This window comes from Diceros bicornis, chromosome 3 (genome assembly GCF_020826845.1).
Source record: "Diceros bicornis minor isolate mBicDic1 chromosome 3, mDicBic1.mat.cur, whole genome shotgun sequence".
Taxonomy (NCBI): Eukaryota; Metazoa; Chordata; class Mammalia; order Perissodactyla; family Rhinocerotidae; genus Diceros; species Diceros bicornis.
This window is the reverse complement of record NC_080742.1, coordinates 96,797,353-96,812,669: the sequence shown is the minus strand read 5'-3', so window position 1 is coordinate 96,812,669 and position 15,317 is coordinate 96,797,353. Positions and strand designations below refer to the sequence as shown.

At 53.5% G+C, this 15,317-nt stretch overlaps 1 protein-coding gene across 6 annotated transcripts in view; it reads right to left on the bottom strand.

The window, feature by feature from the left end:
- Positions 1-3,016: 3,016 nt before the first annotated feature.
- AGAP3 (ArfGAP with GTPase domain, ankyrin repeat and PH domain 3) overlaps positions 3,017-15,317 on the bottom strand; it is a 58,132-nt gene continuing 45,831 nt past the window's right edge. For 3 of the 6 annotated variants that reach the window (XM_058533389.1, XM_058533382.1, XM_058533356.1), the window contains exons 11-18: positions 13,272-13,440; positions 9,328-9,447; positions 7,459-7,596; positions 5,394-5,548; positions 5,218-5,308; positions 4,844-5,066; positions 3,900-4,155; positions 3,017-3,728 (exon numbers count right to left, since the gene is read on the bottom strand). In XM_058533389.1, coding sequence (XP_058389372.1) covers positions 3,522-3,728; positions 3,900-4,155; positions 4,844-5,066; positions 5,218-5,308; positions 5,394-5,548; positions 7,459-7,596; positions 9,328-9,447; positions 13,272-13,440 — 1,359 coding nt within the window. In that variant the 3' untranslated portion in view covers positions 3,017-3,521. The remainder of the gene's footprint in view (positions 3,729-3,899; positions 4,156-4,843; positions 5,067-5,217; positions 5,309-5,393; positions 5,549-7,458; positions 7,597-9,327; positions 9,448-13,271; positions 13,441-15,317) is intronic. The other 3 variants (XM_058533396.1, XM_058533372.1, XM_058533365.1) reach the window with 2 other exon arrangements.

Genomic DNA, 15,317 nt, shown 5'->3' with positions numbered 1-15,317 from the left:
GCAGACTTTAGGATAGAGGATTCACTCCCTTTTGCACTATGGGGGGAAATGAAGTACTTGACCCTACTTTAGCTGGGGTCTTTCCAAGCCCTATCTAACTGGGTAGAGGTTACCAGTCCTGTCAGTGACTGGGGCAGGGCCGGGGCTCACCCTTATTATCTCTGAGCTCGTTAATAAATCTTTTTCTATGTAGAGGACGTACCAGCTTAGTCCATCTCTGCCACCCTTTGATGTTCCAGACGTGAGGGCCTGCAGTAAAAGACCCACTTCCAGTTCTCTGTTCTTATGGCATTAATTGTGGTCTCTCCTTCCCATCACACTGTTTACGAAGCTTGGGATACCAAATCCTCTTTTGTTATAAAACGAGATGGGTTGAGAGGGCCCACTGCAAAATGGATGAGGCAGGAATGAATCTGCTGGTTCTGAAAGTGTGTGTTCTGTAGAGGAAGCTACGGAGATAGGAATTAGAGGCTTTGGGGTTGGAATTCTATGAGCAAATTAAGGAACAGCATTAGTGGACGAAGGGAACATAGGGATATGAGGCTTCAGGGGCACTTGCAACAGAGTACAGTGTGAGGGAAACGAAACAAACTAGAGCTGTTGGCCATTTCCCCCACCGTCACAGAAGGGCTACTATCCTGTACCAGCTGCGGAGCAGGGCTGCACAGACACGCCTGCACAGACACTGGAGAAGGAGGATTATTACAGAAACCAGCTGAAGTTGGTATCACGGTAAATAGGGCTTCTTGGGAAGAAAAATGACCTGCATTGATTTGGGAGGAGAGCTAGAGTAAAGAACAGAGCCACTGAGAAGAAAAATAGGCAGGCTATGAGTGAGGCAAGGAGACTCAAGAGATGAAGGTCAGAGAGGGGAGGAAAGTACAGCTCAGTCAAATAGGTGGCTAGCTTCCTCGCCTTCCTTAGAGGGAAAATTGCTGTTATTCCTCATTGCTGGAATGGCAAAGCAGCCAATGTCTATTCACTCAAACATCTGTTGAATGCTTCTTACAATGAAACTGAGACAGTCTTTCCTTGTCAGTTCGTTTCTCCTAGTTGGTTTTGGCAACCAAATAGAAAGCAACCTGGAGCTATGACTGGTCATTAACAACAGTGTCACAGTTCCCCAGCTAGGACACATGGATCCAGGGCCGGTCTTCTCTATTCTTTGGCTAAATTTCAGCAAGGATTGAGAATTAGGCTAAAAAATATATAGTCCAGACCAGCCCCATTCCTGATCTAGATTGAGGCTGTCTCTCTGATACCTTAGACTCACCCACATAGGGAACCTACAGGGTTAGATTCTTTTTAGGAGAGAAGCCAGGCAAAAGTCGAAGATCACAGGAGCTGTTGTCATTCTAGCTGTCAGAAATTCATGTTGACAGGTCTAGGGCTGGAGTAGAGGCGCTCTGGCTCTGTGCCCTCAGGAGGGTTGGGAGGATGGGGAGGACAACCAGCCAACACCAAGGCCCTGATTTGCCATTTTTTTCTGGATTTACCTATGATGCCTCCTAAACGCTACTAGGCAGTATTCTGCCACTCAAGCAGTTTATTTTCCTTGGGAAACCTGGAGGTGATTGATTATTGCTAGTCTTTTCTGAGCCCAGGAACCCATTCTTACACTCTTGTCTCTATTCTGCCCTTATTTTGCTTAAGGCTCTTATCAGCATTGCAAAAGGGGCTGTGGACCAAGAAAATAAAATCTGGTTTCCTCTCAATAGCATTACTTGGTTATTTACCTACATGTAGGCAAGTGTCCATGCACCGAGTGCCAGCCCACACACCCAATGTATACTCAGTGTTGCAGAAAACAAGGGCCACCAGCAAAGTGGTTCTAGGAATGGGGAAGCAACAGGCTCCTTAGAGAGCAGGACTCTAACTTACTAAGTTCTGATCCTTTAAGAACAGTACAGAGGGGCTTCCTCCAGGTCTTCTTTCTAGAATAACTAGGGGAAAACAGGGGCTCTGAATTCTGTCCCCAGCTTGGCAAGATGTTGGTGGGAGTCAAGATGACTGTTCTGCCATCAGCAGCCTTCCCTCTCCCCTTTCCTCAAAAGCAAAGCCGAGGCATGAGTCCCAAAAGAAGTGCTGCCCTAATAAATGTCTAGCCACTTATCCTATGGCATCCTTGGAATTCTCCTGTGCATTGACTTGAGAATTTCCCTGTACATCTGGCTGTGTGGGCTAGTTCCCAGACTCTCAGAAAGGGGGACTACGCTTATGCCCTCTTTTTGGGTGAACTTTGGCCAGTGCAAAGTGTGGCATGAGGTTAACGGATAGAATATTGATGAAAATAGAGACCAGCTAGAAAAACTTTCTAAGGGTTGCAGGGGAGAGTGTGACTGAGAAAGGTAGCAAGCAGCTTCCAGTAAGAAGCACAGAACTAAGTATCTCCTCGTCAAGGTTCACTGCGGGTGCTGCTGGCAAACTCAGGTACACCCCTGGCAAGAGAGGGCTGAAAGAAATGCACGTAGGAAGCTGAGGGAAGCCGACCTGACCTGAGGCTGAGAGGGGAGAAAATCCTAGAGCACAGACAGCAAAAAGAAGACAGAGACAAAGAAATAGAGATGAGGGGCATTTTTGGAAGGGCAGAGATGTAAGCCAGCCCTGGTGGTCTAGTGGTTAGGATTCGGCGTTCTCACTGCTGCGACCTGGGTTTGTTTCCGGTCATGGAACCACACCACCCATCTGTTGGTTGTCACACTGTGGCAGCTGCGTGTTGCTGTGATGCTGAAAGCTATGCCACTGGGATTTCAAATACCAGCAGGATCTCCCATGGTGGACAGGTTTCAGCAGAGCTTCCAGACTGAGACAGACTAGGAAGAAGGACCTGGCCACCCACTTGGGAAAAAGTTGGCCATGAAAACACTATGAATAGCAATGGAGCATTGTCTAATATAGTACTGGAAGGTGAGAGGATGGCGCAAAAAGACTGGGCAGGGTTCCACTCTGCTGTGCACAGGGTCAGAATCAACTCCACGGCACTAACAACAAGAGATATAAACGGGGAAAACAAGGCCACACATACAGTCTCGTTTATTGGCTCATCATACACGCACACCAAATATGTACACAAACATAAATATTCCAATGTACAAATTTACATGGGACTCACAGATCACTCCCCACCACCCAACCTGTGTCTTATCCAGACATTTTAGGATGAACGCTTGCAGGGGGCTGGCACTAGAAGGTAGGAATCTGGAGGAGGGAGAGGTCCTGCTCCCCTCTCCTCACAGGTACCTCCAAAGGGTCCTGTCCCTTTTCAATGGCACCATAGGGCAGAGGGCTAAATACCTCCACTCCCTCTCTGCTGCGGCTCAAATCCCAGACGTCTCCTCTGATCCCTCTGTTTCTCCCATTTGGCTCTTCTCCTTTTTGACTGTTCCTATTTTCCTTTCCTTCTTCCTTTCTGTATGTCCCTGCTTCTCAGTCTCTGTGTCTTTGTTTCCCCTAGTGCCTGTACGGAGGAGGGTTCCCCAGGCCATGGAGTCCTTCTGGCCCCTCTTCCCCCTTCCTGGGCCTTAGAGGAGGCTAGGGCTTCGGTGCAGCTCAGCAGAGGTGTTGGTGCCATTGGCAGGCTCTCTGTTGGGGGTAGGTGCTAAGCCACAGCCCTCCGCAGGGCAGCCATGCTGGATCAAGATGTCTGCACACTCCTGGCTGCCAGCCCGGCGAGCATAGGCCAGTGGAGTCAGACCCCGGGCGTCCCGGCTCCTCACATCCACCCCATACTGCAGAAGAAAGCACATTTGCACAGCTGGCATGATAATGGCAGGAAGGGTATGGGTTCTTGGGGAGAAAAAGGAGAAGTATAAAAGGGCCCGGGTAAAAAGGATGTCAGGTAGGTCAGAGGAGCCTGCAAGAGTGAGGCTGGGAAGGCAAGGAGGGAGCCCACAACTCACCCAGATGAGCAGCTGTGTGAAGACGACGTTGGCCATGGCACTGGAGAGATGCAGAGCCGTCCGCCCATCCCCGTCCCCGTAGGTCTCATTCACCTCCTCCTTGGACCCGTGTGCCAAAAGCATCACCAGCAGCCGCAGGTCATCCTCCACCACGGCCCGGAGCAGCTGCTGCCCCAGAGGCACGTCCGAGCTCGGCAGTGGGGCCAGGAAGAGCTTCTGTTCATACTTGGCCCTTATCCAGCGCTCTTTCTCCTCTCTGCAACCACAGGTTCATCAAGGCAGGAGCTTAGGAAGGACCCGAGCCAATGGGCAGGGGGCCAGGGAGGGCAGTCAGGAAATGACATGAGCACCCCCAAGGGGAATAAGGAAGAAATAGTGAGAGAATGTGTCAGAGCAGTGAAGAGACAAGCCTAAGAAATCGAGGGCATACAGAGGGACAGTGGGTAATGCAAGAGTATGGAAGAAGCTGAAAGGAAGGAACACTGAAGGGAGGCCCCTTGGGGACAGCAAGGATATGGGGGGCTGAGAGGGCAGGAAGATTCCAGGCAGGGCTCATGTGGCAGCTTATCTGGCTATGCTAGAACAAAGGGGTGGGGGCCTGCACAGGGGGCCCATGCACTACCCTATCTACCACCCATTCTCCCCATCTCAGAGCTCAAGCTAGGGCTTTTGCACCACAGAGCGATAGGGCCCTGCGCATGCGCCTCCTGCTGGCCCCCTGACCTGCTGATAACGCTCAGAAAGGGCCTGTTGTTGTGAAGTGCCTGAGTGACAGGCAGGCAGGGGGAGGGGCACCCCAAGGGGCCAACTGCCAAGCAGAGCAACAGCCAGTTTTAACCCTTCTATCACTGTCACAGCCACTCAGCACCATTCCCAGTCTTCCCCATACCAGAGCACTGATGTCCCCTCCCTTTCTGGCCAGCTTCAGGGCCCCATCCACTCACCTGCAGGCGTCAGGCCCTGGCTTTGCATAACCATCCAGGGCCCCCTCCCAGACACTATTGGCCAAGGCATTGCCCATCGCGGTCATGACAGCTAGCAGCTCAGGTGGCCAGTCATCAAGGTCAAGGGAACGGACCCGGGACAGGTGAGCCCCCAGATGTCGGTGGGTCCCTGAGCACTCGATGCACATCAGGGCGCCCAGGTTCAGGCTGGCCCAGTCTGGATCTAGGTGGTGAGAAGAAGCATGATGAAGCCCACGCGCAACCTGAGTGAGACCACCGGAAAAGTCCTCCCTCTCTCCTGGCCTACTGGAAGCCTCTTGTAGAGCTTTCTCTAAGCCGCCACCAACCCTGGCCCCGCCAGCCCTGGCACTCACTGGGGGCGTCGCAGTCGATACAGAAGCTGTTGCCACGAACAGTGCGGACGGCCTGTACAGCCAGAGCTGCATTCTGATTCCCCAGTCGAGTCTGCCATGGTGAGACAGGGGACAAGCGGTGGCTGTTAGTCACAAGGCCACCTTTGGTCCCACCCCACTCGGGCCTCCATGCCAACCTTGTCCTTGGCGCTGCGGCAGCCCTGCAGGCTGGCGAGGATCTGGGCCTGCACGCTCTGTACCCACAGCTCCCGCTCCTCTGCAGTCGAGGCCTCGAAGTGCCATGTCTGCCCAGTGAGGGACACCACCACAAACTCAAACGACTCCTCCGTCTCTGTCAGGTACGGGGGCATTTAACACCATCAGTGCAGGCGCCTTGACACGTACATCCAGGGACACGCCATTGCCACAACTCCATTCGCTCCCCTGCCTTCCTGGCACTCCTCCTCTTCCCCCCACCCCAGCCTCAAGGGCCACGCTCTCCAGGGCAGCTTGCAAGGAGGAGAGAATAAACTAGCAATAGTGTGGAGCCCTCAAACCTCCTTCCTAACCACCTGTGGAGCCTGTGTGAAAAAAGATGAGATGCAAGGTTTTAGAATCCCTAGCCTGCCAGGAATGGGTCTGGGAATCAGAGACGGCTGCTTCCTATAGAAAGGAGAGCTGAGGATCTGGGGAAGAACGTGATGGGGGGCTAGGAGGCAATGCTGGGAGAGGGTGGGGGAAGGCGGGTGTGGGCACTATCCGTACATGTCAGCTGCAGCCGCCTCATTTTGCAGCTCATTAAACCCAATATTCCTGACAGCGTCAGCGTGGGGCTCCTGGGAGCTCGGCCCCTCCCCCACTACCATGGCACAGAGAGGCAGGCAGGGCAAGTAGATGGGGAGAAGAGGAAAGGTTTTCTCCACGAACTGGGATGTGTGAGCAGATAGGGACCTGAGGACATCTGCAACGACAAGCACTGTGGGCTGCACTGTGACCCAAGCAATGTGGTGAAGCTATTCCAAGCTCTGCTCCCCCAGGACCCCAGGACCCCAGAAGACAGCCACATGAATCTCATTCCCAATGGACACCATGGGTGAACAATTCCTAACAAGCAATGTGAATGTGTCGGGGGGGCTGGAGAGACAGCTCCAGTACCTGTGGGGAGGCCCAAGGGTGAGCCAGAGGCAAAGGCCTGAGCCACACATTCTGCCCAAGGAGCCTCTCACCTCAATGACACTGACATCCCCTGGAAGTCCTCCTGCTCTAAGGGCATCTGCAACTCTTAACAGAACTGCCTTCCTAGAAAAAGAAAACTGGTACCTTTTCTTTCCCCAGGCTCCACCATCCCACCTCACCTTGCTTTCAACACAACCTTTGAACTACATAATCTTGATGATTGGTGGGGGCTCAGTTTCCCTGGTACAGGTGGACCCCATGCCATGAATGCTAAGCATAACCACATCCCAGGTTGGCTGGAAAAGGTGGCTCTTTCCCATAGAGGTGATCTCCGCTCACCTACCCACATCCCTAACCCTGACAATCAGAGCAGAAACGAGCAACTTTGCATCAACATAAAGTAAACTTATTTGGGAGCAATGAGACTCCAACCACTGAGAAGAGGAACATTTTGTGTGCGTGTGTGTACATGAGGAAGATTAGCCCTGAGATAACATCCGTTGCCAATCCTCCTCTTTTTGCTGAGGAAGATTGGCCCTGGGCTAACATCTGTGCCCATGAGAAGAGGGACATTTTGAAGATACTTTGGGAAAAATCAGAGAAGCAGTGCTATGATTAATAAAGGATTATGAGAAAGGACCTATGGAAAACTGTTTGAGGAGCTGGAATTCCTTAGCCTACAGACGACTAAGTAGAGACTCAGCCAATCGAGACACACGTATTAAGCACCTATCATGTGCCCAGCACTCATTAACCTCCATGGGTGATACAAGAGACACAGAAAACACAGATCCTGCCCAAGAGTCTTGGAAGAGTGATTGGAGTAGTAGCCTGCTGTCTTTTACCTTATATAAGAATAAAAGAAGTAAACTCACATTTTAATAGAAAGGGCTTAAGTTAAGCAGAAAAAAGCTTTTCTAAGACACTAGGTTGAGACTACCAAAAGAACCTGTGGAACTACTTTTATTGGAAATTATTAGAAAGTGCTTAATCTAATATACAAGAAAGGGTGTTACTTTTAGGGTACTATCCCCAAGTCCCACTGCCCACCTCCTGTGCCCCGGTTTCCCTCTGGGTCCCCCTAACCTTCAGTAGCACTGCTGGGGCCGTCGGGTCGGGGGGTCCCGGTGCTCTTTTTCCGCCGGTGCTTCTTCCGGTTGGAGTGGGGAGATGGGGGAGGCTCCAGCTTGGGGCTGGAACTGAGCACCTCAGCTGGGCCACTGGCTGGTGAGGGGAGAGTTGGAGAAGTGTGGGAAGAGGAGAGGGTGGTGGGCAGAGCAGTCCTGCCTAGTGCTGCTAAGAGCTCCACCCTGAACTGCAGCTAGGCCACCCTGGGAGAGCCAGTCTCATACCCTCTCTCCCCAGGGAGGGGTCTGCCCAGCCTTGGAAGGGGAGAAGGTGGAGAGAGGAGAGTGTAGGAAACTCAGGCAGAGCACGATAAAGGCCGGGAGGAAGTGTTGGCTTCTGCAGCCTGGAGGTGTGGAAGGCGGCCCAGGGAGCTCACAGGGAGCTGAACCCCCAGCAGCTCCGCACCAAATTTATCCTCAATCACACTCCCCGCTCCTCACAATTAATAGCAGAATTAGAAACAATCAGGGAGCTGCCTAATTACTGTCAATTAGAGCGCGCTAATCAAGCTCCCGTCTCCCACACCCCGCCCGGTGCTCACCACTAAATGTCAAACTTCATTAGAGGCAGACACACTCCCTCCCTCCCTGCCTTCCTCCTTCCAGACTCAACAGAGGGGCCCCACCAAGGCCAGCACAGGCCTTCAGGATGGTGACCCCAGGAAGGGCCCTTAGTTCCCCTTCTCAAGCCCTCCATACTCTCTCCTCCCAGGGGGCCTTGGACTGGGGTGCGAGGTGGGACAGATTCCCTGTGCTGCGAGTGAGCGCTCAGTTCCTTCCTGCTGTCAGAGCTCAGGCTGGAGGCCTGTGAAGGGTCTTTGGGAGGCAAATCAGGCCAGGCAGTACTGCCCAGCCAGAGGAACAGCGGGAGGAGCAGGTTTGCCTGGGCTGCCACAGCCCACCTCCTGGCTTCCCAGAAGATAGTGGGTACCCTGGGAGTCTCCTCCCTCTCTTACGCCTCACTTAGGAAAGGAGAGCAGAGTTGCGCCCATATCCCTTTTAGCCTTCCAAACTGCTGATAGGATCTGTGGTGAAAGGGTTAGAATATGGGTGAGAGTAAGGAGAGAAAGAGAGAGAATAGGGGGTGGGTGGGCAGTGTGTCTGTGTGTGTGTGTGCGCACACTCACTGAAGAGGCAGGGAGAAGAAATAAGGGGAAAAAGGTACAAAAATGGACAAAGGAGGAAGAAAATAAAGAAGAGCCAAGAAAAGTAAGAGGTGGGTGGGATGAGAGAGAGAAGGTAGAGTTTTCAACCACCTAGACAGGGTGGGGCCTCAGCCTATCCAAGGAGGCAGCATGGGTAGGAAAACTACTTTTCTGGACCACTCCCTGGATCCTGTCTGCAGGGACCCCCCCTTCTCCACGGCAAGCTGAGTTGCCACCTTCGGAATGTGTTTAAAGCCCCAAGCCTCCGACCTCCCTACTCAGCCGCTTCCCTGTCCCCCCCCACGGCGAGGCTGATGAGCTGGCTGCGCAGGGGGCTGATGGGGATGCGGGAGCCGCCACCAGCTCTGCCTGGGGACAGCGGTGGGCGGGCAGAGAAGCTGCAGAGGGAGGGTCTCTAGCGCCAGTCATCTGCGAGGGCCTGGGGAAAGCAAAGGGGGAAGGGGGAAGGAAGCCGCACGTGGTGGCTAGAGAAGGAACAGAGCTCCTGCTCCATTTCCCAGATCCCAGCACTGGCCCTGCGGCACACAGTCTCTGTGATGAGCCCTGGAGGGCTCCGCTGGGCCCTTCCCCTCAGCCTGGGCACCATCCCATCACAGCCTCCCAGGACAGAAACATTGCTCGCTCAGCTGCCCTCCTCTGTTGCTTAACCCGGTCCTGCATACCTGGGGGCAGGGCAGCGGCCTCACTCCACTGGTCGGCACTGGAAACGGAGCAGGAGCGCTGGTGCAGCCCCTCGGGGTGCGGGCCAGCCCAGGCTGGGCTGCTGGCCGAGTGGGGGGCACCTGGGGGGGGAAGGGTCAGACTGGGAGGGGAGGCTGGGGAAGGGGTACACACAGACTTTCCTGAAAATAGACTACAGACTAAGCTTGAGAAATTCCAGCAGGGTACTGGCCAAAAATAAGGGGATCTTGGGTTCACCAGGTACCAGGCCAGCTTATTGGAGAACTGGAGGCCTCACATGGGCCTTAGGAGGCAGCTGGTCCCAGACTTCACACCCATCTTCATGAACATAAAGGTGCACCCCTCCACCCTCTCCCTGTAACCCGGGAGCCGGAACGGGGGAGTGGTAATGACGTCTGCCTATTATCCCCAGCCCCCTTCCCCTCCTGGTCAGGCCCCTGCACCCTACATTCTAGTCCACGTATGCCATTTGCTTTGCCTCAGCGTTGCTGCCATTCTGATGAGAAATAAGTGTATCAAATTCAAGTAATTATGTCTAATTAGTATTAGTAATTATCCTGTTGGGCTAGAGAAAATTAATCTTTCATTTCCCATCAGGGAAGAACAGTAGAGCCAAGGGGAACTGAAGGCTCCAAGAGTGCCAAGGCTGGGGTAGGCAGGGCCGGTGGTGGAGGAGGCAGGGCAGTGTGTGCCCTCAGAATTCTCCCGCCTCACTCCCCAGACACTGAGCCACTTGTGGAGAGATCGTGGGACAGTCATGGGGCCTCAGAACCCATAACACTTAAAGGGCCTGCGCCAGGATGTGGAGAGCCTACCTACGCTGCCCTCTCACCTCAGTCCGCCTATAACAGGGTGGGGACTGAGCCAGAAGGCAATGGCTGTGGGAGGTCTGAGGACAGGTGGGCCATACTCAAGGTGTTTGAAGTGAAAGCACAGGAGTTGGCCAGGTGCTGAAGGTTAGTAAGAAGGGAGAGATGGGGCCTGAAGCTGGACAAAGCCAGAGAGAGCATGCAGCAACCACGAGGCCTCACGAGACCCTGCAAGCACATGGGTCAAGTTTCCGGAAGCCTAGGTATGAAGCTCTGAGCTGAAGCCACTAGAAGGTAAAGGAACAGGCCAGACATCCCTAATGCTCTGGGGACAGTATGACACTGAAAGGAGGAGGGCAAGTTTTGTGTTTCTCTTGTATTTATCATAACACCCAAGGCAGGACCAGACACACAGTAAGTGCTTATTAATAGACGTGTGGCGCCGAGACTGCAGGCCAGTCTGTCCGGTTTCCAGTCCCCTCAAGGCGACATCCTGATGCTTCCTCTTCAGAATCCTGCTGTGCTCCCACTCTGGCCTCACAGGTCACTGGAAACTTAGCCTTTCTCGGGATATCCTCCCTCCCCATCAGGAAACCCTCCAGGGGAGCATACTCAGCTCCTAACTTCTCAGATACCTTGCTTCTCCCCACCCCTCTCCTGCTTCCATCCCCTCCTGGGTTCCAAATCTCATCCCCCTCTCACCCCTAGCCCCACTTAAAGACATCACAGGCTCAACTTCCTCCCCAAACCCCCCAACCCAAAACCCTGAAGGGAGGGAAAGTGCTTTCCCTTTTCTTTGTTAATTCTCCCCTCATTACGCCTGCAATCCCACAATCAGTGTGCACTGTAATTGTCGAATTTGATGCTAATGATTAATGAATTAAACATGGAGCCATCAATTAGTCCTCGGAGGATAATTCTGCATAAAGCAGCGGATAATGTAATTACAGTAACAAAGATAATGAGATGTTAACATCGCCCGGTGAGCGGGAGACATGTGTGAGTGTGCATGAGGTCGGTGTCAGCGTGCGGCAGAGGGGACGCAGGCTTGGGTAAATGCCCGTCCATGTGTTCTGGGGATGTCGGTGAGTGTCTGTGGGTGCTGGTAATTATGTGGGTGAGTGTGGTGCCTCTCCCTTCTCCACGTGCCGCTTCTGCCCCCCAGGTGGAGGCTATCAGGACCCAGGAACATGACAGGACAGAATGTCTTACTGTTTCCCTCCCTTGCTACCTGCCTTCAAGGAAAGGTTCCCCTTCAGTGCCCTTACACTTCCTCCTCCTCTGGTATGATATGAGAAACCCCAAGCCAAACCAGAGGCTGCCATTGCTGTCTGCATGCAGCTCTGAGAGAGCTCTTAGGGCCCCAGCTGGTCCCCAGCCCTCTGCCCCTGCATGCCAGCCATTTCCTAGCAGCCCTGATCCTGCACTGAGGGCTGCACAGAGCCTACCATCTTTGCCTTTCGAGCCAGACCACTTCCCTTGTGCACCTCCACAGGAGGTTCTCAGCACCTCACTGTAATGGGTGGTTGTCTTTCTCGTCCTTAGTGTCCTCCCTTCCCTTCGTTCACTAGAGCTCTCCCCCTGCACAATTCAAGGGCCTCTTTCTGAGCTCAGGGTGGCTTGGAAGAGAGAATATAGGTTTTCAAGTCAGGCACACTTAGGTTCAAACCCCAGCCCTACCACTTACTGTGGGATTGTACAAACTAGTTCTTTAACCTCTCTGAGCCTTTGTTTCCTCATCCATAAAATGGGGATGATAATCTCAACTTCACAGAGTTGTGAAACTGGGGCCTGACAGAGTAGATCTGCTGCACCTGGCACGCTCAATCACCATTTGTCAGTGCCCTCCCTTTGCCTCTCCCAGTGCCTCCAGACTGGTTAGCAGTGGCCAAACACTGCCACAGGGTAGGGTGCCGAGTGCTCACAGCCCTCGCCTCAAACAAGGAGCACACTCAGGAGGCCTACCTTCCCTTATCCCAGAGCTTCTCAATGTGGGCCCTATCAGCATTGTCAGTGGGGCAATTCTTCAGGGTCTGTCCCATCCACTCCAGGGACTTTGTACCCCAGCCTCCTGTCCACTGAATGTCCACAGCAGCCTCCTATCATTGTGATAAGCAGAAACACCCCTGTGTCTCCACGTGCACTCTGGGGAAGGCAGCATACCTGTGCTGCTAAGAGCTAACTCCTGGGGCACGGACACAGTGGCAGCACCTGGGAGGACAGGACAATGTCTTAAACAGCTGTTTCTGGGCCCAAGGAAAATGAGATACAATTATCTAGGACAACATTAGGCATACTGAGGTGTTGGTAGGAAGGGTCCAGAAGTCAAGGTAGATCTGGGGTGAGGGGTCTAGGTTGTGGGAGGGGCAGCCCCCCGAAGAGCAATGTGGCTTAGGAGCTGGACAGGCCTAGGGAGGCAGACAGAGCCGGGGGCGGGAAGGAGCTTAGCATCTTTGACGTGAACCCACAGCACCATCTGGAAAGGTAAGAATTGGGCAAGCAAAAGTTGCCTCGCCTCAAACTCAGATTCTCAGGCTCTAGCTCCTCCTTCAGGACTCCTAGACACGTGGCAGAGTCTGCCTGGCCTCCAGCTTCTCTAAACTCCGTCATCTCTGAGCAAAGACCCCAACTCTCACTGCAGACCTGAGGACATCTGCCAGGTTGACCCCAGGCAGCTCTGTCCTCTTCCACTTCCCTCCCTACCCACACGGTAAGCTTGGCTGAAATGCCGGCCACGTGTGCCAGAGGTCCTGCCCCCACCACCAAGAGCTTCGGCTTCAGAGGTGGAGGAGAGATGGTCCCAAGACTGCTGATGCCACCTGTCAGTATGAGGCTGTCTGGCCCCATTCTGATCTCCAAATCACCTGCCGGGCTGTATGTTAGCTGCTACCTCTACTCACTCGATAAGGGCAGCACTTTGGCAAATGTGTTCGGCTGAGCTGATCCTGAAGCAGGACTCTCGGTGACAAGCGTGTTTGGAGCTCTGAGGACCCAGGCTGAGAAGGAGCAAAGCCCCATAATGCCTACCTTCCTAGGCCCCCATTGCAGCGCTCACCACTCTTCCAGAAAAAGGAGGCAATGCTCTCCACAGGCCCCCACCTCAGCAGCCACCTCACCTGTGCCTCCACCCAGCTGTGTGTTACTCCGCTCCAAGGCCAGCCCATTGGCCCGAGGGCTGGTGCCTGGGGCTGTGGCAGGTGTGGCTCGAGGCAGGCGCTTCCCTGGCACTTTCACTGTTGTCCGCAGGAGGTCAATCTCCTTGCCGTGGATGTTCTGCATGTAATCCTAAGGGCCACGTGGATAAGAGAGATGAAGATTCATTAGGACAGGTCACTCTTCAGCACCACTTTGTCTCTGGCACTGACCCTCTCAACTCCTAGGTCTCTCCCCGCTGTGCTGCCTCGAGTGGGGGAAGGAGCGGGAAAGCTCAAGCTTTAAAAAGCAGGACTGTGGGGCCGGCCCGGTGGCTTAGCGGTTAAGTGCACGCACTCCTCTACTGGCGGCCTGGGTTCAGATCCCGGGCGTGCACCGACGCACTGCTTGTCCGGCCATGCTGAGGCGGCGTCCCACATACAGCAACTAGAAGGATGTGCAACTATGACATACAACTATCTACTGGGGCTTTGGGGAGAAAAAGGGGAAAACAAGGAGAAGGATCGGCAATAGATGTTAGCTCAGGGCCGGTCTTCCTCAGCAAAAAGAGGAGGATTGGCAGGGATGTTAGCTCAGGGCTGATCTTCCTCACACACACACAAAAAAGCAGGACTGTGAAGCCCACAGGATATCTCCAAGTCTAGATTATACCTAGACGAACATGCTAACCACAGGCAGCTCTGGGGGCCCTCAGCCAGGAGCGGGGCAGGGGAGACAGAGGGTCTGGAGCTCGGGGCTCCTTTAGGGAAGTTGACTCAGGAGGCAAAGGAGGCCAAGTATTGGACCAAGATGGAATTTAGGGAGAAAGGGCCAATATGACCAAGGAGAGTAACTGACAGACTCCATGGGATACAGACAACTGGGTTGCCCCAGGCTGTGGGTGGCTGGTCACTGAACACTTCAGCCCTGTTTTTAGAAGCTCCCACCACCACTTGGGGCATCGAGAACCTTTAAAGCCTAGAACAGTCTCTAATCCTTAGAACGGCACCTGACAATAAATATTTGTTGAGCAGTTAAAGGGAAGCCTTGATTCTTTTTGCTGTTCTTAGAAATATACGGACAGGTCCATGGTTTCACAGATGCCAGTGGGTATCCTCTCTATCAGCAGTAATAATAATAACCATTATCATCAACACATCACCTGCCCATTCGTGTGCCAGGTAATTCATTGTACTATAGCTATATATGGTATCTATATTTCATATATTACCTCAGGTAATCTTCATAACAACCCAGGAGGGAGGTGTTACTATGCCCACTTTACAGATGAAGAAACCGAGGCTTACAAAGGTTAATCTATCCAAAGTCACACCATCAGAAGGTGGTAGAGCCAGATTCATGTCCAGGCTTTTCAGATTCCCAAGGCTGTGCACTGAAGGCAGACTTCCTCAGTCCAGGAACTCACCCTGAATTCAAGTCAGCACCCGGAGGGCCCTCGGAGTGGAGTGCGGAGGGACCCAGAGAGTGGGAGCCGCTCAGCACTTTGACCCCCACCATCCCCACCTTTGCGACATCAGCCTGGGAGCCCCACGGTAGAGTGGCAGTGTGGGGGGAGGGGGTTGCAGAGCAGAGCCCTGCCCCTGCCCTTTGGCTTCCTGTTTTAAAGCTGTGCCTGGCCAGGGCCCAGCTTTCCCCACTGCTTCTGGCCTCTCCTTCCAGACGGCTGACTCCCATTTCCACAGCCCATCACCAGTGAGCTCGTCACTGGTGAGCTCCTCAGCAGTTCCCAGATAACCTCCTCGATTAAATGTGGTAAAAACTCCTTCCTGAGAGTAGAACTGGGTGGGTGATGCCGATGTAACTTTGAACTGAAATTCCATTGATCAGCCTCAGAATTGGTGCCTCTTCTCCCCACTCAGGAGCATCTCTGGGCTGTTTTGCTTCCCAAGCGGTGCCGGCTCAGACACAGCCCACAGGTCCTCAGAGACCCAGCTCTCCTACCTTTACCAGCTTTGGGCATCAAGACTTCTTGTCACCCAGGCGTTCTCCTACCTTCTCACCTCTTAGCT